Below are 23,139 nucleotides of genomic sequence, written 5' to 3'. Positions count from 1 at the left end.
TCAACAACAGAGCTCTTCATCTCTAGCAGTGACATATGAGTTATGTTGAATCGCCTTCAATATTCCCGTCGTTGCCATACTACCGACAGCAAGACCCAGCACCACACCAAAAAACAATCCCACATTATACGTCATTGCTATGAGCATCAGTGCATACGCAAGCGTAGCGTTTATCAGCCGTAGGAGCCCTCGAAGTACCATTTGCGTCCAAGGCCAAGCAAAACGGGCTTTTGATCGAGCTGGCTGAATCGGTGTTGAAGAATTGGTTGATTGTGATGCTGATGTTGGAAAAGATTGTAGTGACTTGTTCTGATCTTTGGTGGTTCCTGAAAGCAGTGTCAAAGTTTAGCGAAACCCCAACACACTCGAAGAGACAGCAAATCACTGTTTACCAATGTAAGTGTCCAACACAATATGTAGGGCCAGGAAGCCCTCATAGATTATAGCCAGTATAAAGCATCCCAGCAATGTGAAACCGTATTGTACAGTAGTCCGTGGCACCCATCCTTGAAACAGCACATATTCTACTATTCCTGTATGGAAATACATCTTCATCTCCGGCGGAGCATCAGAGGCACTACTAGTACACAGACTACTACCCTTCAACGATGCACTACACATCGCCACGTACTCACTGCACTGCGTCATCCCCGGCATGACTTTGCACATACCAGCGTATACACCCAACATATTACAATCCGAGTACGTCGATGCACTAGTTAACTGACACGTCGAGCATCCGTCCATTGTCATTGCGCTACATATCGAGTAAATGTTTTGAGCTAGTTTCAGCGATGTTGGAAGCTGCGGTACAGGGGGATATAGGGATTGGCAGGTCGTGTTGAGAGAACAGGATTCATTGTAGGGCTGGCATGATGCCATTCGTGGCATGTCGTTGAGACAGATATCGCCTAGTAGGGAGATGGGTTGGCAGTATGGTTGTGCGAGAGAGGATGGGCTAGTGTCGCAGAATGCTGAGATGGAAGGGAAGAAATATGAAGAAATTAGCCTGGATTCGGGATAAGAATTGGTTGTGCAAACTCACTTCGCAATGCACATCCTGGCATTCCTGGCATCTGGATGCATAGGTCTGAGATGCTAGAGTTTGCGGTAGCTATAGTGGAAGAAGTGGACCAGTTGAGATATACAAGATGAAAATTCCATCGATTAGTTATGCTTACCATCATCGATTGCTTTGACTAGATGCCACAGGAAGGTGAATAACAGAAATGCCGTTGTCATGGCTAAATGTGCAACGGCCGGTGGAGTTAGTAGAGTACAACAACAAAATCCATCAAGAACCATACTCAAATGGACTCGCTTGCTGGTGTGAGTGTAAGTATTGCTTTCCTCTTTCGCCCGCTCCCTCTCCTCTTGTCGTGTGAAGTGAGTTTTGAGATGATCGATTCAACCCTTTTTTTCTAAAGGGCAAAACCCTCGCATTTTAGCGAATCTCCAAACCTCATCAATATGAAGGCCCAAGAAGCAGTCATCCTGTTCACCATTGCCCTGGCTGGTATCGTAAACGGCCACGTAACCGCGAATCCAAACGTTGGCATACCTGCAACCTCCTTAATCACTGCCTTTCGAGTTCGTGAGTATACGCCCCAACCAGCGCAATCGATGGGAATTGGACATTGATTATCCCTTCGTATACGCTTATTTGATTTAATTGAATTGCAAAATACCACTACACTATCGATTGCATCACATCATCTCACTCATCATCTCATTGAAAAAAAAAAACTTTAGCCCACGGATGCGGAACCAACGGCACCGTCTCTATCAGTGTATCCATCGCGGATGGCGTCACTAGTGTCAAGCCTCGTCAGCTTGCAGGTAAGCAAACCATGCTGCCTATATTTAGGCGTGCGTTGTCATGGCAATGTTTTGGTGGTGACGTGTATCAAGTAAGAATGCCAATTACTCGAGACTCAGATTCTAATCTTCCTAAATATTCATTGACAGGATGGAACATTACTCTAGACTATCGCCCGTTAGTTCCTCCTGTCGTTAGTGAAGGAGTAACAGTAAACACGACTGTCTCGGCAGTCACATTCACAACAACCGGTGTCCCATTGGATGTCATTTATTTTGAAGATTTTCAAATCCAAATGAAGCTTCCTGCTGTAAGTCAGTCGTTTCTGTTGTGTGTCACGTCTTTTGTAAAAATGGGTGTTGCCGCAACAGGCATTATTACATCGGATAAGAACCAATCGTAACTATCATTACCATCACAGGCCAATGACTCAACCATTCTGTACTTTCCGACCATCCAAGCTTGTACCGTTGGCTTTAATAACTGGACTCAGATTCCGGTCACTGGACAACCAACTCCATCGACTCCAGCGCCCAGCATTACTCTAAAGACTAACGGGACTCTCGCCTTAGCAGCTTCATCATCAGTAAAATCGAGTGCAAATGTTCAAAAGTTTCCTGCAATTATGGCTGTTTTGATTGTTGCATTGATGGTCGCTTTCAACGCATAGTTTGATAGTTTATAGTTTGTTGGAGAGATTGTAGAACCTACCTTTCTAGAAAAATCAACTCTCAAGCGTTTTTCTTTGTTATTTCCGCTCTTGCGTCTTGTTGTCGCTTGTGAATTGGAAATCGAGTTGACCATTGAGAAGATTTTGCAGAAACGGCAAAAATGCATTACAACAAATACAAACCCTCAACTGCAACAGCCGCACTGCTGCTTTATCTTTTAGCGGCAGTCTACGGCCAGGACTGTATCGCATCTCCCACATCGTCCTCTTGCTCAACCTACGTTTACGCCTCAACATCAGCTCAGAACGATTTAACCATAATATGCGGTGCAGCATCGGCAACAATCCATCCAGCATGTGCTGTGTATAAGTCGCCATCTTCTGCTTCTTTCTCACCACAGTCTTTATTGGCTTCTGCATGTACAGACTCAACATTGAATTCATCTGCTGGATGTGCGGCATACAAATCCATGTGTGTTAACGGGAGTGCGGTTCCGTTATGTAATAATGGCATTGTAAACGGACTGCCGGATTCTGTCACTGCTAATGGCCTTGTTGCGTCAATTTGTTATGAGATGCCTATGATGAGTGTGAGTTGTGTTTTGCTAAATACTGTTGCTTTTTGGGAAGATAAGGTGTAAAATTTTGATCTCAATCCTCTTTAGAATTGCTCTGTATGCCCTGCTCGTGATGCTACCACTATGATTGCAAACTGTTATGTTTGGAAGGTGTACAGTGATCTGTGTTCAGAGATGAATATGGCTCAAGTATGTTGTAATATAATGAGACTTTTTTGCTCGTGCCGAGTAGCAACTAACTATCACATTTGTCTCACAGTGCGCACAACATTCAAACTTTTGTAGTTCAAATGGTCAACCCAGTACTTATTGTACGCAAGTCTCACTAGTCAGCCCAAACCTCGCATCTGGGTCTTATTGTGCACCTGCAAACTTCTTTTGTGTCAATGGATGGTATTCTGGATCTGATGTTGTCTTCCAAGTTGAAGCTAATGCTACATTCATGTAAGTACTTTCAGTTTATCATGAATATGAATGATCCAGACACTAAACCCACACAACACCAGATGGCTCGCTCTCGGTGTCGGAGACGGCATGGCAGGATCAGACGACATGATATTCTGGAAATCATCAAACGGATCTCTAGTAATAAGTGACAGATACGCTCAAGTCTCAACAGTCGAGCCATCAACAGACAAGCAGCAGGATATAAGACTCGTCACTACTAGTGTATCACTCCCACCGTTTACAAATGCCGCTAGATTCATAGTCCAGTTTACTCGCAAGAGGGATACAGGTGACTCGGCGGATAAACCTATAACGTCTGCTACTGCCATGTCATTTATCTGGGCTGTGGGCCCAACGAGTGGTAGTATGGGGTCGCTTGCTAATGCGAGTATACCCATGCATTCGTATCAAGGACAGTTTAGTATGACGGTTGCACCGGATTTGGCCTCGCTCAAGGCCGGGTATGGGACCGTTAAGGCTGCGAGTGGTGGTGTAAAGTGCGGTGGTGGCATGGTGGCTATTTCGATGGTAGTTCTAGTATCTATTTGGTTGGTTTGAGAGCAGTTGATGGTGGGGTGGGTGCAATAAAATATCACGTATTTCCTATCTTCAATTGCTCATTGTGATTCTGCTCTTTCTCTTCTACGACTGATGAACCTCCGTTACATACATATCCTCTCACGTTGGATTTGGTTTAGTGAGTCGGACTTGCACAGACTGTGTACCGTCCAGGGTCGCGGAGATCCCCGAATGCTACTAGAGAAGTCTAGTAGTGTACAAGACTATTTCCATTCTGTCGGTCTCCTGTCATCCTTCTTCGGGGCTTGCAATCTCGAACCACTGCACTTCCGTTACATCAAGCGTTTCTAAAAGCAGGGTTTGATACCACCAATGCTTTGTTTTCTGATTTCTCAGCAGCCGTACGTCCAAACATTTCTCGTAAACAAAGAATAACTTCTTGGTGTCCACAGTAGAGTCCATTGCAAACCAGGAGAGACAAATATGTTCAAGAGACCAATAGTCCGAGTCGCTAATTTTGAAACCTCATCTCCAGCCGCTTTGAAAGAATTCAGGTTTGAACTCCCCTAAACAATGCAAATGATATAGTTAAAATGCGAAGCAAATGACTGGCAATGTTCACACAATTCTACTATGATGGCCACAACAGACAACCAATGATTCAAATCGGCGTAAGCAGTACCTTATTGACTGCTGCCGGTGATCAGATTAGAGTGAGTAAGAGTGCAGTACGTAGCGACAGGGTATGGCTGTGATGCTTGAAGAACTAAATAAGAGAGATGCGATGTCTCTTTGATTCCAAAGAAGTTGAAGGAAAGATCAATAGTGGCCAATCGCCTTTCGTTTTCTCTTCTTCTCGTTGGTCCAACAGGCGCTAGAGTGATGCTTCAATTTTTTTTCATCAAAAGTCAAGGCCTAAAAATGTCCTTCAATATAGTGAACTTGGATCTGACATTCATTTTTGCAGGTGCTCTTGTACCAAAGGTGACACTGAGAAGAAGTCTTTAAGTTTCAATAAGGGAGTCAAAATCTGCGGGAAGGCGTCGAGAACAAGTTCGATGTGTCAAGTCGAAGATGAGGTAGCCCTGGCGCCATCAGTTTAGAGATGATTCATAAATGACCAACCACTCGAGATGAAGGGATTTGCGACTTCAATCTTGGCAAAAGCCTCTCCGGTGTTTACGACATTACTACCACTTTCCCTTCCCCAGCGGTTTTGTAACGCAGTCACTCATAGGCAGATAGAGCATATGCTGGTATCATTCTTTTTAATTTTTATGAGAGCCATGCCTCCCTTATGTGAGTCCATGTGAAACATTGGGTTTGCGTCTGTTGATCAATATATGTATTTTGAACTCATTGTCTCTTTCTTCTCCCAGCACAGAAGCGTGTACTTTAAATGTGAAGTGAATTGTCTGAATTTGATACTGTCAATACCTCGTGATATCAACTGTAGACACCTCCCGTTTTGCAAGAATCTCGCCCACATTAATCAACAACTTCACCTGTTTGAAGACTAAAACTCCTTAAGACGGGACGCACTTACAGCCAAGTATTCGATACTAGCTAGATTAAGACTGCAAGACTGTCTTGGATTGTTCTGAAAAGTGACGACCGTGGAGGGACTCTCTCACTTTCACCTTCTGTTGTGAAGGAGGTAGAGTTATTACTTCTTTCGTACATTCGCCATCAACTTGACATACCTGAAGCTTTGTTCCTAGCATCGTGTACTGTGAATAGTGGGTTCAGCCTTTCATTAGACTTTCCATGAAAATTGGTCCCACGCTCGGAATGTTTTAGCATCCAAGTCATCATTTATGATTCAGGATTGTATCATGACCATTCGAGTCAACTTCTGCTACAATGTATAGGAACAAAGGCTACAGTGCCAGTCAGCTACTCTCTACAAATAAAGGAACCATGCTGCAACAACAAAGTCTCGGATTGTGATATCGAAGTGATTGGCCAGAATGGTGCTATGGAACTCATTCCAGCCCACAGCCTCTTGCTCAAACTATCACCTGCAGTCTTTGAAGACGTCTTCCGAGGTCCTGCCCGCGATGAGCGTGAAGCAAAACCCAAGACTTGCTCATGTACCTGGCGTAGGTCTGTTAAGATAGGCTACTCAGGTGCTTGCTGTTCTCGCTGTTCCGCTTTTGCATGTCTTTGGGAAGGACGTGTAGAATCGATGGAGTCCAGGGAATTTGCGGAATGGTCGAAGGAAGCAGACATGAAAGCCATTATTTTCTGAACTGCTCATTGCAATTAATAAGCCTTAGCATGTAAGGACTGCTTAATGGAAGCTTAGGGGCTCCAGCTCAAATTCGAACCTTCTCACAATTGTAGGCGTTCGAGAGGTTTTGCTTGTCATTGATGATATATTGTATCAAAGAATACTGGAATTTTTGTAGGTATGTACCTTCAATAAAGGTGCAAAGATACAAAGGGAACTCGTCCAAAGCAAGTTGTGACACGTGTTGCGAGTGCTCTCCAACAGTAGCAATGTTTTCACCCGTCTTTCACGTCGAGGATGACAGATCACCTTGAGGTAATAGTATAAACGCTATAATTTATGAACATATGTTACAGTTTGCCCTCCAAGAAGACATCATCGTCACGAAGCTCGAAGCTCTCATCGCGAGGTCGTTTTTTTCGAAACTTATGAAAGCGGGAATCTGCGTACTCCATAACAAGACAAGACATTAAATCAACACTCCCTGCGTCATCATGACTCATCAAGCAATTGGTACTGTTGCCAAGCACTTGGAAGGTAACGAATGGAGGGTGTATCAGTGGAAGATTCAAACATTCTCGCAATGGACTGGTCTCAAATACTTGGTATGGTCTTAACACTTATGGATTGAACTGTCAGTTATAATATTGAATTTGACTAACTTTTCTACTGCTTCTCTTTCTGTAGTCACCACAATTCGCTCTGGGAAGTTTGACATTTGAACTGTCGCTCTTTCCAAGAAATGGAGCCAGAAACAATTTCCTCATCCCAAACGATTTGAGCATTGGTGAGCTCTTGGAATCAACTGCAGTGAAATTGCAATTCTCAAATGGGGTCTCGTTTTGACAGAAATCACATCTATATCGCATTCTCGTCAAGAACTCACCAAACCTCTAATGTGCTCTGCACTATCGTGGTGACCTATGGCAGCACAGTGCTGGCAACAGTCGCGAAATCGTTCACATTTTCTTCTGGAGCAGGTATTGTTATTCCTACTTGTATTTGGTGTAAAGCCAACTGACGAACTTCTGCTGTGTTATTAGCTTCATGCCCTCGGATTGGTTTGTGAATTCCTAACTGATTTTCTCAAGGCAGATCATCCTCACCTCTAATAATATAGTGTTACCCAGACCATGGATGAACAACCTGATGCAAGATTGCCTGAGAGTTGAAATCAACTTTTGCCACTCTGCACCGGAAAAGGACACTCTACCCATCAGCTACGCTCCTCCCATACGCGAGCTCTGCTGCACGGATAAAGCCTCAGATTGTGATATTGAAGCTATTGGCGAAAATGGTAACGTGGAGGTCATCCCAGCCCACAGTCTGCTACTCAAGCTATCGTCTGCCGTCTTTGAAGACATCGTCTTCCGAGACCCTACACATTATGAGAGTGAAGCGAGTCCCAATGGTTGCTCATGTGTCTCACGTCGTCGAGTAAAAGTACAGTACACTTCTGCTTGTATGAGGGCCGTTCTCGCGTTTGTCTACGGAAAAGACGTCTCTGAATGGCTGCCGACCAAAAAGGAAGATAAAGATCTACGAATCGAGCTGTTCAAAGCTGCAGACTACTATGACTTGGGTATACTTTATAAAGCAGTCATTGACAAAATATCTGAAGGAGACTTTGAATATGGAAGGACGCTCAAATATCTGTCTCTTGGTGCTGAGTACGCTCGAGATGAATATTCATTGAAACGAGCAGCCTTTGATTATATTGTCCATGTCAGTAATCGACACGCTATCACGGAATCAAAGGAGTTTGCGATATGGGGTGAGGATGAAGGCACACAGCCATTAATGATGGAACTTTTGAAAGCTATTTGCAGGCCCAGCAGGAAAGAGAGTGATTACGCCAGCCATGGTTACAGGTAGCTCAAAGCTGTGCTCCCACTTGTAGGCGCTGACGAGCTTTGCTGGTTGTCGATTATGTATTAGAGAGAGGTGGTAGTCCCCGTAGGTGCTGTCATATACTGAAATAAAGTTGAAATTGAAGGAGAACGGTACTGTCTTGCTGTCTTCTTGACTAGACTATGCCTGAAACTTGAAACGATTGTTTGTGTGTGTCACGTCGAATGTGATAGATCCCGTTTGCAAAAAAGTACAGCTGTCCAAATTTATGATTGCCACGCGTAAATGGGCCGTTTAGCTTTAGCATTAAGATTGTTAAAGAGACTCATCTCAATTCACAAAACTAGTAAACCTTCAAACTGCGCTTTCCACAAGAGAAGGTCAACGAGAGTATCAAAACATGACGGGTAGACCAGTGTTAGCATCTGGTGGCTTCTTGAATCAAGACGCAACCATCCCGAATAACCCGTTTGCTGTTAAGTTGCATTGTATCAGACCAATGTGGGCAATTAATGGAAGGTCTACCAGTGGAAGATTGAAGAATATTCATGATTGACAGCTATCTGGTACTCTGTACGTTCTGTTTTGAATCTGGAGTCGTTGATCATTGATTTCATTGACTGATCAAACTTACATGCTTCTGCTATTTCTCACCACCATTCACTCTCGACGCCACTTTTGAACTGAAGATCTATCCAATGGTCCAATGGTGATGATAACAACACGAATCCAAACAATTTCAATTTGGTAATCGTTTGGACGTTGGTAAGGTCTTTGATCGCTTAAATCCGCAACAATATCTCACTCTGTCGTTCTTTCTCGTCGATTTAGAAATCACATCCTTGTCCCGTGCACGACATGAAGTCACTCAACGTATGACTGTACGCTGCGCGATCGAAACGTTGTCAGCTGGTGCAGGTGCGGCATTAGCGGGTGGCAACAGTAACTAATCCCATGACCTTTCTTGGGAAAAATGTTGGAGCCCATCACTACTTTCCTTTTACAGCAAAGTTAAACCAACATCACCATGTTTCTAGCTTCCTACACTTTGAACGTTTTGTCGAGTTTTCAACTGACATCGTTATTAAAACAGTTGCCTCACCTTCAAATGATTTAGTATCCATTGGTCCACGATTGTACGCCAATTCAGTCAACTTTTGCTATACAGCTCAAGAAGGGAAGGTTACTCCTCCAGCTGGAGTAGGAGTAACCCCTACCCACAAATCCGTGAACTGTGCTGCAACGAAAAGGTCTCCGATTGTGCTATTGAAGCCATTGGCGAGAACGGTGCTGTGGAAATCATCCCTTCCCATAGTCTCCTTCTCAAACTATCATCTCCCGTATTTGAAAAGATCGTACTCCGAACCCTACACGTGACGACCGTGAAGCGAAGCCCAAAAGTTGCTCCTGTGTCGCACGTCGTAGATTCAAAATGAATAATCTTACCAGCGGACATTCTGAATCGGATTTACAATTCTGGGAAGCCCAGCCAAACCAAGGTCCAGCATTCATCGAAAGTCCAAAATCATTTAACAATTTACCAAACGTCAATGCAGACTTGGAGATAGTCATAATAGCTCCCGTGCTGATATGATACAGAGCTCAAAGTCGGGCCTATATCTCTCGTTTTGGAAGACTTGATGTCATGACCATACACAATCACCCACACACAGCCAACCAAAATTATTTGGACCCAAACAGCTTTTTCAAGGGCCCCCAGATCTACTTCCTTGGCCTTAATAAATTCAACAAGTTGGCGACGTGATAAGGGAAGAGCCCTTGGGAGATTGAGCCACAGCTTGGACAAACAATTCTTTTACGTCACGTAAATGTAATTGCTTGTCAATTGCGAGGCTTGATTGGTAGCAGCTGAGGAACCTTTGCTCCGTTTATATATTGGTAACTTCTCTTATAAACAGCATCACGTCTTCCAAAGTTCCTTTTGAACCGAAGTAAGGTTGATTATGAGCAGAAAAAGACGAGCAATATATTTGTTCTGAGTGGTTTTATACAAATCAATTCTTTTAACAACAGCAAACCTTCCTTCTTTTATAACAAAGTAAACGAAACCCCACCCTTTCAAATCAGCCCAAGCAAACATTTCTTGGATTTTTATACGATTTCATCATTCCTGATCATCCTCAATCAAACCCAGCTAATATTTCAACAACTTTCTCCATATCACCAGCACATTCCTCCAACAACGCCTTATTCAATTCTTCATCGGTGAATCCCATTTCAGCAAGACGACTCATGGCATTGGCATCACCATTGGATGAGAAGCGAACAGATTGAGCTACCTTGCGACGAGTTTCCCTCAATACATCCTGCAATGATGGAGTTCCTGCTGAAGACGAAGTACCTGCAGTAAATCCATATCGAGTCCAAGAAGCCAAAGCTCGTCGACGTCCTGATACTACTGTTGGGTTACTGGACGAAGAAGAAGCTGTAGCGGAAGGGAAGGCTCCTGGTAAAGTTGGAGATGGGATAGGAGTGGCGTCGTCATCTGTTGCATCCAATGCACCTGGTAGAGCAGATAGAGCAAATGATGTTGGACGAGATGAAGCAGACGCTACATCACCAGAGATCTGTTCGTTTGATTCAACCACTGGAGCTTCACCTGTCAGAATAGCCTTAACCCTGTCCATTGCAACCTGTCCAATCGACGGAGTAGAAGACATACCACCAGAGACCTGTTCATTTGATGCAACCAACGGAGTTTCACCACTTATGATAGATTTGACTATATCTTCGGAAGCTTGTGCAATCGACGGAGTCGACGATATATCAGCAGAGACCTCTTCATTTGTTTCAACCACGGGAGTTTGACTATTTACGACAGGTATTCCCCAGTTGTTTTCTGAGTTGACGGTATAAGGTTTTGTAACTCTTACTTTATTGGTGTACCAAACCTTGCCTCCTTTATTCGCACCTTGCACCATTGGAGGTGCTGCTGATAGAGGCAATACGAAAGATGAAGAATATCCTGATGATGTAGTATATCCATATCCTGGTGAAGTTGGAGCATATGCCGGCGATGTTGGACTATATGTTGGTGAAGTTTGATAATATACTGGTGAAGTTGGAGCATATGACGGCGAAGTGGGACTATATGTTGGCGAAGTAGGACGATATACTGTTGAAGTTGGAGCATAGGACGCTGACGTCGGACTATATGTTGGAGAATATCCTGGTGAAGTTGGAGTATATGACGGCGAAGTAGGACTATATGTTGGTGCTGGAGCTGGATTGATGATAGCTTTTACTCGTTCATTCGCAGCTTGTTCAATAGACGAGACAACAACAGATGTTGGTGCTACTACTGGAGTTGGATTGATGATAGCCTTTACCCGTTCAGTTGCAACTTGTGCAATAGACGAATTACCAGCACTAGCTTCCTTGCAGTGAGTCAACAAGTCACAAGTTCGCTTTGCTCTTCGTTGTGCCTCGGCAAGCATCTCGTGTACTCCAGCTTCACGAGACGATGCTGTTGGTTGAGAGACCTGCGTACGTTGTTCTTGTTGAGCAAGTCGTTGATTGATGGATTGCTGTTGTAGCGCGAGGAGGTTATTGAGGTGGGCCATTCGAAGATTTTGCTGGGCCAGTGTTGATACAATAGGGTTTACTACTTGAGCAAGTTGTGGAGCTGCTTGACTTCCAGCAGTCTGCTCATTGGTTTCGCCTGGTACTAGAGTTGAAGCGGCTGCAGCCTGTCGTTGTTGAACAGCTCGTACTTGCTGCATTTGTTGAGACATTTTAGTCAAGGTTGCTTGCTGCATTTGTTGAGATATTTGAGCCAAGGTAGCTCGATTCTGAGCCATCAGACCTCGTACAACTTCAGAAGCCGCTGTTTGAATTGCTGATGGAGTACTATTGAAATTATTTAGTCAACAGCAGAAGCAAGGAACATAAAGTGGACGACATTGCCAAGCTCACATTGCAGGTTGAGATTGTATGATTTCATTGACTCTACCCAAAGCTGTTTTGGCAATAGTAGCGTAATCCAATAATTGCTGAGATAGGTAAGGACTTCCAGGGTTAGGACCGGAAGTTGCTGATGCTGGAGCTGTAACTCCTACAGGTACCCCTCGAGTCAATATTTGAGATATGACTGATCCAATCTGATCGTTCTTTTCATTAATGATCGATTTGACCTCGGCAGTTGCTTGAGCAGCTATTGAAGAAGCAGTAGTGGATGCTGAAGATACTGCTGGTTGTGTTTGTGATCCTGCTGACGAAGCTGAGGCTAATTCAGCTAGTTGTCGCTGTCGGTTAACCGACCACCTGTCAACCATCCTATTAAACTCATCTTTTTGATGGAGATTGGTCTCATCGATGATAGCCTTGACTTTATCAGCAGCCATAGTGGAGATACTGTCACCAGACATACCAACCACAACTACTGGAGGCTGTTCTGCAATCAAGCTCTTTACACGCTCATTTGCAAGAGTTGCAATCGAGGGCGAATCTACTGGTGCTGGCGAAGACAACTTGCTGCAGCATCCTACAGTGCGACTTTCGTTTACTACTCGAGCTCCTTCAGCAAGACAAGCAATAGATGGTGATGAAACTATTGGTTGGTAGGCCTGTTTACGAGAGTCGCTGATAATGGATTTGACTCGTTCAGCAGCCGTAGAAGCAATCGATTCACCAAATTGAGTCGCGATAGGGCCTTCGTACTCTCGTAATCGAGTGTGAATGACTTCCCGGAACTACAGAAGCAAAATAAAAATCATTATTGAAGAACGTGACACCTTGTTTTGCTTGCGAGTAAGAATTGCGAGCAAGAATTGAAAGCATACCTCATCAATAGCATTCGAGACAGTAGAATGCATTGCATCTGAGAATTTATTCAGTGCTTCCTTGAGTTCAGCACCAACAGCAACATCAGTTGTTGTAGTACCAACAGATTCTACATCACGCATATCTACATCCACTCGAGATGATTGTGATCGAGGAGGACAAGTCCCAGCCATCGAGCTAGTTCCATCATCAACCAACGAAGGAGTTTCACGCATCATGGTGTCAAGAGTAGGATATCTGAGTTGAATTGACTCGTTATCTACATCACTGGCAAGATCTACTTCCGATCCTTCATCGTCTCGTTCACTGTTGCTGACACGACTGTCTCGACCACTGCGACTAGTATGGATGACACTGATTATATCTCGGATTGGGATACGACCTGCTGATGTTTGAGTATCAGGCTGGAATGAGATCTTGATGATTCCACCTGGCACACGAATTTCTTGACCATATACAAGTTGAGATGTATTGAATACACGATGTACTGTTTCTGGAACTGCAACAGCATGTGTTTCGTTATCATGAAAGCCATCACTAGCGAGCGAGTATCGATCATGACCATCTTCTTCATCTTCATGCACTTCAGGTACGATATTATCACCTCGTACACTGGATGGTGGCTCAGATACTTTATCGGGTTGTACTGATACGTGTGATACTGAAGTAACAGTTTCAATATGACTGACACTCTCGTTATCACTTTCATCATCGGTAGCCTGACTCTTGACATCATGTTCCGTATCCGAGTTGCTTCCTTCAACAATGACTTGCCAGTCATCACCACTATCACCATTGCTACTAGTATTACGTCTTACAAAGCTGTTTTGAGTTTTGAAAGATGCAAGCGATACTGGTCGATATGATGTGTTTGATGGTGAGCTTCGGTTGAGTGATGCTTGGTCTGGTTGAGGTTTGGTTGATGGAGTAGCTGGACGGTCATCTAAAGGAGAGTTGTAACATGAGTAAAAGAGTAAACGATGTGATATTGAGATGCATAAAGATATGTTTTGATATGCACGTGTTTATGCCTCCAACAAGACTTACCAACACTCTCGGTAGAGGCACAAGCAGAGCGAGAGCTTCCACAACAAGCACCAGACTTTGCAGCAACGACCGTGGAAGTAGACAGAGCAGGAGATACAATCGAGTCATGCATCGAAGCACTCATCACACTACTGCCAAGGTCCCGAGCAGATGCAGAGGCCGTGGCGTCCGAATCGGCCAATACCACTTTCAACCTAAGACTGGGATTTTCTTGGTGCTTTATCAAATCTGCAAGCTCATTAGCAGTTGAGACTCGAATGTCATCACTCTCGTTATCTTGATAATAGATGTTGACGTTGTTGTGACTTGCAATGCCATGCTTTTGTTTGACCATATCGGATAGAGCATTGTAACTCGTGAAGTTCTGGTAGGTGAGGAATTCATATTTTCGATATAAGCCATTGTATTGACTCTTGATTTGGATGGGAGTCGCCATCGTGGCGAGCTTGTTTTGATTGTCTACTTTAGAGGAGCACGTTAAGAGGTGGAGGCACTTGGAATACGAAAAATGCAACGGTAGCAAGTAGTAGGATGTACTTACATACAAGCCTTTGGTGTCTTTATATCTCGTATTCTCAAATGTCCAGTCACCAAGTTGTATTTGGAAATCACGAAGTAACACATACGTTTTGCAAGGAGCACTCTGCATGTGAAGACAACATTACTTGTCAATGCTCATAATTCTCGAATGCAAATCCATTTGCAAACGTCCACCGATTTTGACAAAACAGTCAAAGTCGCTGAGAAAACGTGATAGTCAAATATAATCTATGGAACATATGAGGTACAAGTATAAGAAACACATGCAAACCAAGTGTTTTCAGAATAAAGAAGACCCTGGTGTGTCCCCCGTAACGGAATCATCACCGCCACCGTCTCGATCTTGTGCTTCCTCTAACCTCCGCGCTTTTTTCGACCTCGAGATTTCATCATCGAGCTGCTTCATCCACAATGAATAGTAAAGGCCATTTGGATCCTGACAGAAGCAGATCATTGATTGACGGTCAGTAGATGTTGAAGAGCTCGCTCGTTTTTGGCTTACCTGCATCAAAGTAGCATGAGAGCCCCGCTCAACGATTTCGCCGTCTTTCAGGACTAGAATGATATCGGCATTCACAATGGTGCTATTTCGGCAAGATTGAAGAAACGTTAGATAATCACGTTGACGATGCTTGATGTGGTGGCTGTTTCTTGTACCTCAAACGATGAGCAATAATCAGAGTGGTACGATCCTTAGACATTTTGTGTAGACTTTCTTCAATTTGGCGTTCAGTGTGTGAGTCTAATGAGCTCGTCGCTTCATCTAATGCAATCACAGCTAACAACCCGAAAGAGTGTTAGAATGCAAAAAATTCAGTTTCAAGGAGAGAACATCAACTTACGTGGATTCTTGAGAATGGTCCTGGCGATGGCTACTCGCTAAAGTTTGGGTAAGAGAATCGATCGTTAGAGAGCGATCAACTTGTTGTCAATCAACGCGGTCGTTACTTGTTTCTCTCCACCACTTAGTCGTAACCTTTAGACAACAAAAAGATAGTCAGTCAACCAAAAAATACAAGACATCGATTGATGTTGATCAAATTACAAGCTCGCTCCAAGAAGATCTCGCTTGAGATAAACTCACCCTCGTTCACCAACTTTCGTCTCATAGCCATCAGGAAACGAAGTTCTGATCTTTTCATGAATTTGAGCTGCCTTCGCAGCGTCTTCCAACTCGACATCTGTAGCATCTTGCCTGGAATACCTCACATTGTACCTTATAGTGTTGTTAAAGAGCACAGTATCCTATAATTTTAAAGACAGAGGAGAAGGTTTGTTTGGTAAAGCAAAAAAAGAAACCACCATATATAAGGAAGGAGGGCATACTTGAGGCACAACACCAATTGACTTTCTCAACGACTTTTGAGTAATAGTACGAATATCTTGTCCATCAATCAAGATTCGACCAAATTGGACGTCGTAGAAGCGGAACAGCAGGCGAAGTATCGTGCTCTTGCCCGATCCAGAACTACCAACAAGAGCCACAGTATTTCCTGGTGGAATCGTGAATGATACCGATTTGAGAGTAGGCATTCGTGGATCATACGCAAATGAGACATTGTCTAGGTTGACAAAACAAATACGGTAGGTTAGGGAGGCAAAAACAACATCATAACGGTTTGCCGATTAAGGCAACACTGTGCTTACCAAAGACCACTTCTCCACGATTTACAACCAAAGGAAGAGCTCCCGGAGCATCCTTGACCTGGAAAGAGCGAGATGAGACAACTCGACTCGATCATGTAGGATTTCGATGTTACCTCGACATTCTCGTGTAACAAATCCAACATCTTCTCCATGTCCACAAAGTTTTTCTTGGCGAGGAAGACTCATAATTAGCATTGAATCAGTATGTGGAAGGATAAAAAAACATATTCCGAAGGTCGACCAACATCTCTTTTCAGACTTAATACCCTACCTGAATCATCCTATACACACTGCCCAAGTAATTCAAGGGCTCATACAGTTGATTAAGGTACGTCAAGTACAAGACAAAGTCGCCAACAGTCATTGTTCCATCGACGAATATACGACGAGCACATAATAGAGAGCCAACTAGCAATCCAGCATTGATGATGATGTTTTGCAACGAGTTGAGCAAGAAGAGAGTCGCTGATGATACAAAGTCAGCCTTTTGGTATGCTCGAATAGCAGTGCCATATTGATCAACTTCAAAGGACTCAGCACAAAAGTACTATAGGTAGAGACGAAGGATTCAGAAACTTGCGCAGATATGAGCGCTTCTAGATTTTCCTGTTACCCATACCTTGACTGTTTCAAAGTTCAATAACGAATCAACAGCTATTGACAAGAAAAGTCTTTAAATCATTTCCACAACGTTATGCAAGAACAAATAGCACACTACCTTTTGCCTCCATCTCATTATCCAAAAGATTCGTCAAACGTCGATATTTTGTTCGCCATTCTGTTACTACGACAGTGCATGTTATGTACGCGCACATGGTAGCCAATACTATAGCCCCAAAAATCAGATCAAATTGATAGGTAAAGTAGATGGTAGCAATAGCAATATCTGCGAGTGTAGGTACGATATGGAATAAAATCAACTCGATGAGAGATCCAATAGAAGATGTTCCACGTTCTTGTACTCGTAAAATTTCTCCGGTCTTACGACCGAGATGGAATCTCATTGACAAACTAGTTGATTGTTTGAAAAGTCACGTGAGTACATCGTACCCTGTCAAGTACGTTAGCAAAAAAACTGCAAGGTGCAACAAGGGATAAACATTGATTAGACGGCGGAATACCTATGAAGGTGCTCAAAGACTTTGACCATCACTTGTCGTGTTGTAAACTAAATCAAAACAAGATTCTGAGAAGTGAATCAAACGAGGGAAAACGAGACTACTTTGACTCCGCACCTGAGATACGGGAAGGAAGAGCATATCTTCAGTACAACTCAACAATCCACTTCCACCTTGCAACAACCTTAAAAACACAAATAAACCAATAGCTCCCCAAGCAGTATACAAAGGCAACCCTGGCTCTATAGTTTGTATAGCAATTGGTGTTCCATCGCGTTGAGCACGTAAGATGAAGCCAGCTCCACCTATACGCGTTGACAGGAAATGTCAGAAACTAGGCCCCAGAGTATCTTTGTGAAACTGGACGATCTGCGTACCTGTAGCAGCACTTCCAAACAAGTCCACGACATGTTTGAATTGCATGGGCACCAGCAAGTTGACTACTCTTCCCAATACAAGGATGACGCTACAAAGACAAAGCAGCAGCTGGAGTAGCCCCGCATCTTTACCCTGAGGCCATAAGAATGGGATCAGCTTCAGAAACTGCTTGCTGTATTCTACTAAGGTTGATGGCGGTTTGAATCCGAGAAGAGCCGATCTAGTCGTATGACGACTATCTGGTGCCTCTGAAGCTTCTTCCGCAAGACCATTTGCAGCATCTCCATTAGCATGTCCATTCAGAGCTGTTGATGTGGTTTGAGTAGAGTTGGATGACAAGGCAATTGTGATGGCTGCTACAATAACTAGGCCAAGGAGCATAATCATACGAGCAGCGAAAGCGAATATGAAGCTAGTTGCGATGGTTGATAAACCAGATCCTATAGCTCCTGATTGTTCTGGCCAACGGTCTGGATGGTTGAGATACACTGTGTCGTGATATAGTTCCACTAGCCCAGCAGCAAATGCCACAATCCAGAACACGATTGCCGACACGGAGATCGGGACAAGACGTCCTCTAGCACTCCATACAGATCCGTGCTTCCAGTCATACAAGAGATAATAGTGATGGACGCACCAGACGGTCAAAGTTGTGATTGCTCCAGCAACCAAATACCACGGTGGAGTAGGCCACGTGACAGGCTGATCAGAATGGTTGGATACTCTAACATAAAGACCTAGAATCCAAGTCATGTCTAGCAAGTAGGTGACGATGATCAGTACTGAGATTGATGTTGCTCCCGACACGAGAGAAGACGCAGATGGCGTATAGACGATCGGTTCTTTGCCACTACTAGCATGGTTGGATTCGCTATTACTATTGTAATTGGTCTGATCCGCTAGTAACGGTTCCTGCTCATCAACGACATCAACTCGTTCAACTGTCAAGTTCCTCACTAGAACGATTATTAAAAAAGCAACTACCAAGACTACTGATATGAATATCCTAAGTGCACATGGGGAGAATACTTTTAGTACTGGATCATAATAGAAACAAGTCATTTCCTAGCCAAGTTGGACAGCAATGTGAAGGATATGAGGTTTAGGAAATCTCAAGTTTGAAGCATCCTAGTACACGTTCGAGAGCCGTACCGGCATCAAATTAATTGGTATTTTGACGTGTATTCTAACTACAATGTTCCCCTAGAGCCATCTTAGTCCAAATTATTTGTCGTCTATGACTATGTGATTGCCATTTGGACACGAAGAATGCGATCCCGGCTGATATCAGTTCTGGGTCGTGAGACTAGCCTGACCCTTATCATCCGCGAATCGCAAACACTCTACATTGCAAAATGTTCCGAAGCACTGTGCTATGTGACCCTTTGCTTCCACCATTCACTTAATATTATTATTTCTTTCATTTGTTCGCGATCAACGACGCAAGATCCATCGTTAAACAACTCTGAATTCCATCTCGCAAGCAAGAATTCGCAACCATGAAGATCGAAGGTCTTCCACCAACAATGGCCGATCATTGGCTTGAATACCTCACCAAATTCTATCTCTTACCTGGAGGGAAATTTTTAGCAATATGGGACGCTTTTATTGTCTGTGTGGCCGTGTTAAACACAGTCATGTTGACTTTTATGGCTTCATTCCAAGTTCATTCTCCTGGTGCATGGGTACTGTCCTATGCCATCGACATTATTTTCCTAACCGACATATGTACGTTAGCTCGAAAAATGGCTGATATCCCCTCATGTTGGTCGTTTGACGCGTTTACACGTGCTAAATGACAACTCCCCGTCACGTAGACATTAAATTCCACCGTGCCTTCCTCTCAAATGGTTTTTGGGTAGTCTTCCCTAAGGAGATGGCTCTACGATACCTAGACAGTGTAGAATTTTGGTTGGATCTTGCATCGAGTCTGCCGGTTGATTTATTCGCCTTGTGCTTCTTTGCTACGAATCAAGACCCAATCAGTTATTTGGCACTCGTGAGATTGCCTAAACTCATTCGAGTACGATGTATCGTCGCATACTTTATGAGAGAGGAACAACGTTTGCATGCTGGTTTCATGCTTCAGTTAGTCAAGTTCTTGACTTACATGATAACCATGCTACACTGTGTGGCTTGTGTTTGGTTTTCTCTTGCTTGTAGTTCTTCTGGTCCTGACGGTAAGATCCGTGTTTTAGAAAGTTGACTGATTTGGAATCTAATCGAGCCCATCTCAATAGGTCCAATCTGCTCTGATAACAGTTGGGTTAATTCTCGTACCTTCACTGCAACCAATGATTCTCTTTTCAGTCTTTATGTGGATTCGATTTATTGGGCCAGTAAGTCCAGACAAAAACGACATGTAATCACAACACGTGATTACAGCTTTAACATTGGCTCAAACTATTAGCCACGACACTGACGACCACCGGTTACGGAGACATACATCCTGACAACACTGGAGAACGAATCATGGCCTGTTTTGTTCAAATCATGGGTATTCTCTTCTTTGGATATATTTCTGGTACCATTGCTTCCAGTCTTTCCAACATGGACTCTCGTCGTGTTACCTACCAACAAAAGATGGACGCCGTCGTCCAATACATGCGGACTCGTGATATGGACTATGAAATGCAACAACGAGTGCTGGAATACTTTGATTACGCATGGAATCGTAACAAGGGTATTGATGTACGACATCTCTTTGATGAAATGCCAGCTACTTTCCGTGGAGACTTGCTGTATAGTTTGAACTTTGCTATTATTGATCAGGTATGTGACTTAGAAGCCAAAAACGACAGCTAGTGGCTACTGCGAAATGCATACCTCTGTGTCCTGACGCTTTCATCACTTCCAATAGGCTAAGGTGTTCTCTGCTTGCTCTTTGGGATTCCGTCGCACTGTAGCATACACCATCAAATTCTACCTTTACACTGCCGATGAATTCTTGACCCATCAAGGTGATCTTGCGCAAGAAATGTATTTTATTACACAAGGACGTATCGATATATTTGATGGACCAGAACAAAAGCGAGCTATTAAGTGTTTGATTGAAGGATCTTGTCTTGGTAAGAATCTTTTGTCATTCCAGGAATATTGGTGCTCGGTGTATACGAACATCACATACTAACAAGCAAACCATTTTCAGGATACGCACCTACTATCTTGGGTGGATTCCATGATTATTCTGCTAGAGCAGTATGTAATTCCGACGTTTTCGTCTTGACTCGTGACGAAATCGAAGGCATCTTCAGAGCTTATCCGGAAGATGCCAAGCTAGTACGCCAAGCTTGTATGCAAATCGCTGCTGAAACCTCAAACAAGAAAATGAAGACATGCCTATCCGATGAAGCCTCCTCCGTCCACTTATCTACAAAGGACAGTGTTGCAGCTGGTCTTGACAAGGTCCCTTCGACCCAAGCCAAGTCATATGGGTCCCAAGGATTCTTAATTATGGAATCAGAGGCACAAGCTGCAAAGGACTCCGGTTCTGGTGGTATCCGTAACCGTCGAGCTAGTTATCGTAAATTTCCCTTCTCTAGTGGTGCGCCCGGTGGCGAACACCACGAATCCGACAAAGACTTGAATTCTAACTCCCACGTTGATGGCAAACCTCGAACATCAACAGGAATACTCGTCGCCGAAGGATCATCAAACGGCGACGTTTCACGACGAATTCCCAATCCTAAACGCAGTCACCATGGATCAGCAGATTCAGATAATGGTGTTGCTGGTTTGGCAGCCCTACCTGCCCATATCAAGATTTCCATTGACCCCCACACCGAGTCACAACATACCAGTAGTAGCAGTAGTTACGACCACGCTCCACCGCACCAACCGATCTCAACACTGCAACAACATGGTGGGAGTGCAGGACTGTCAGCACATTCTGGACTACAGCCTCCAATATTGGAAGCCGATGAAACGAGTCGATCGAAACTTGCGCTTGCTCCCGCTAATGTACATCATGAATGATAAGTAAAAAGAGTTTGAAAAGCAAAAAATCTTAGGCTCTTTATCACGACAAGCGGCTGATTATACTTCCAAAATTTCACACCACTATATAAAAATGATTTTGTCCATATATTGAAGTCACGCCTTGTATGTTGACGGTTGTGTTGGCGGATATAAATGGATCGCGAAACTGAGTACAAGTCATTTTGATGTGATTTCGTCGGCAACCCGGAGTCACACCAACGAAGGAGAGAAAACACGTATGATGGATACCCACATATCTAGTCTTTGCCACTAGATATCGCAAGTTCTCCAAAGATGTGACTGTGGCAAGGGTCTGAAACCTGATTCCGCTTTCCTTCCATCGGTGACTGCCACCACATAAGACCTTTGTCCTTCAGATACAATGCACTGACATCTAATTTCCGTACATGATGCCTAAGGAGTGTTGGTGTTGCAGAATTCTGCACACAACCCATCGCCTCATTCAAAGACTATGAGGGATTGTTTTATTGCAAATTGAATAGAGACAGAAAAGAATTGAAAACAATCCAGACTTTGAAATCAGCTGTCATCAGTCTGTTCCCAATTTCCAATCCATGAACACACATGCACACACACACACTCACCCACACTCACCAACCCATACAGATGCACAACACTATTGCAAGAGTTGGATTTGTTTATCTGATTTCCACATGTATGTGGTTAAACACACGTCAACGCCGGACAACCGGAAGGCGACGAATCTACCAGCAGTGTTCCGGGTATGACATCCTGGTATGGATACTTGGGTCCGACGGCATAGAAGCATGGTATGCCATTTCCATATTGGCAGAGTTGGATACCATTAGTCACAAGGTGTGATGAGAGTAATTTTGTTCCCCAAGTGGCGGGACAGGTCAGGCTCTTTGGGGATTGGCAAATGAGAGTGCTTGCTCTAAACAAAAGGCAAGTAGTTGAGCCTGATATTTTGCAAGAAATAGGAACGGATGTCGGTCATAAAAAAGTGAAAACTTACTGAAGATTTATGCAAGTAGCGAATGCGGGACAATAAGTGGCAATGGGGCCGACTGTACCTAATCAGTGTGTGAAAGAGAAAAGATGAATACAATAAGCAATGAATCTTGATTCAAAAACGACACAGCTTACCAATAAGTGCTCCAGTACTACCTCCAGAGTAGATGCAGCTACCGCCGGAAGTGTACAAACACTCAAAGTCAATAGTGTTTTGAGGAATGACGTTTGAAATGTTGACCCCTTCACATGTCGTTGTTTAGCATTTCGAAACATACAAGGTTGAAGAAGCATTGAAACCAAAATGTTACCTGTAACAACTGGAGGGCAATAAAGCGCCGAGGTGGTGGCATTGCAAGTCACAGCTGCACACGAAAGGCTGGCAGGACAGTCCGAGGAAGAGTTGGAATTGCTCCAAGAAAGCGTGCCAGGTGCGATTCCAGGTAGAGCGGGGTCGTCGACCTAGGGCATAAACAAATTCCGAGAAATTGAGCATACTGCTTGCGATAGGGGGTCTC

At 43.8% G+C, this 23,139-nt stretch overlaps 5 protein-coding genes across 5 annotated transcripts; 3 read left to right on the top strand and 2 right to left on the bottom strand.

Annotated features, from left to right (window-relative positions):
- Positions 1-1,242, bottom strand: SmJEL517_g00462 (uncharacterized protein; the record flags this gene model as incomplete). The annotated part of the gene is made up of 4 exons (XM_031166391.1): positions 1-326; positions 393-974; positions 1,046-1,114; positions 1,182-1,242. 4 exons carry the CDS (start codon positions 1,240-1,242, stop codon positions 1-3), a joined length of 1,038 nt encoding a protein of 345 aa, XP_031027319.1.
- Positions 1,243-1,470: 228 nt separating this feature from the next.
- SmJEL517_g00461 (uncharacterized protein) lies at positions 1,471-2,489 on the top strand (the record flags this gene model as incomplete). The annotated part of the gene is made up of 4 exons (XM_031166390.1): positions 1,471-1,594; positions 1,753-1,839; positions 1,969-2,129; positions 2,241-2,489. The coding sequence occupies 4 exons, from the start codon at positions 1,471-1,473 to the stop codon at positions 2,487-2,489; spliced, it is 621 nt and encodes a 206-aa protein (XP_031027316.1).
- A 161-nt stretch (positions 2,490-2,650) lies between these two features.
- Positions 2,651-4,072, top strand: SmJEL517_g00460 (uncharacterized protein; the record flags this gene model as incomplete). The annotated part of the gene is made up of 4 exons (XM_031166389.1): positions 2,651-3,079; positions 3,155-3,256; positions 3,327-3,511; positions 3,574-4,072. 4 exons carry the CDS (start codon positions 2,651-2,653, stop codon positions 4,070-4,072), a joined length of 1,215 nt encoding a protein of 404 aa, XP_031027317.1.
- A 10,715-nt stretch (positions 4,073-14,787) lies between these two features.
- On the bottom strand, positions 14,788-18,712 carry SmJEL517_g00459 (uncharacterized protein; the record flags this gene model as incomplete). The annotated part of the gene is made up of 15 exons (XM_031166388.1): positions 14,788-14,943; positions 15,010-15,091; positions 15,165-15,285; positions 15,350-15,386; positions 15,456-15,483; positions 15,592-15,752; positions 15,834-16,069; positions 16,155-16,212; positions 16,268-16,321; positions 16,426-16,701; positions 16,774-16,808; positions 16,873-17,165; positions 17,276-17,322; positions 17,390-17,577; positions 17,650-18,712. 15 exons carry the CDS (start codon positions 18,710-18,712, stop codon positions 14,788-14,790), a joined length of 2,835 nt encoding a protein of 944 aa, XP_031027476.1.
- Positions 18,713-19,149: 437 nt separating this feature from the next.
- SmJEL517_g00458 (uncharacterized protein) lies at positions 19,150-21,625 on the top strand (the record flags this gene model as incomplete). Its single annotated transcript, XM_031166387.1, has 7 exons — positions 19,150-19,378; positions 19,468-19,738; positions 19,814-19,830; positions 19,891-19,989; positions 20,061-20,422; positions 20,511-20,718; positions 20,799-21,625. The coding sequence occupies 7 exons, from the start codon at positions 19,150-19,152 to the stop codon at positions 21,623-21,625; spliced, it is 2,013 nt and encodes a 670-aa protein (XP_031027475.1).
- Between the last annotated feature and the right edge of the window lie 1,514 nt (positions 21,626-23,139).

This window comes from Synchytrium microbalum, assembly GCF_006535985.1.
Source record: "Synchytrium microbalum strain JEL517 chromosome Unknown SmJEL517_scf0002, whole genome shotgun sequence".
Lineage (NCBI taxonomy): Eukaryota > Fungi > Chytridiomycota > Chytridiomycetes > Synchytriales > Synchytriaceae > Synchytrium > Synchytrium microbalum.
Note: the sequence above shows the minus strand (reverse complement) of the source record. Positions and strands in the feature narration are given on the sequence as shown.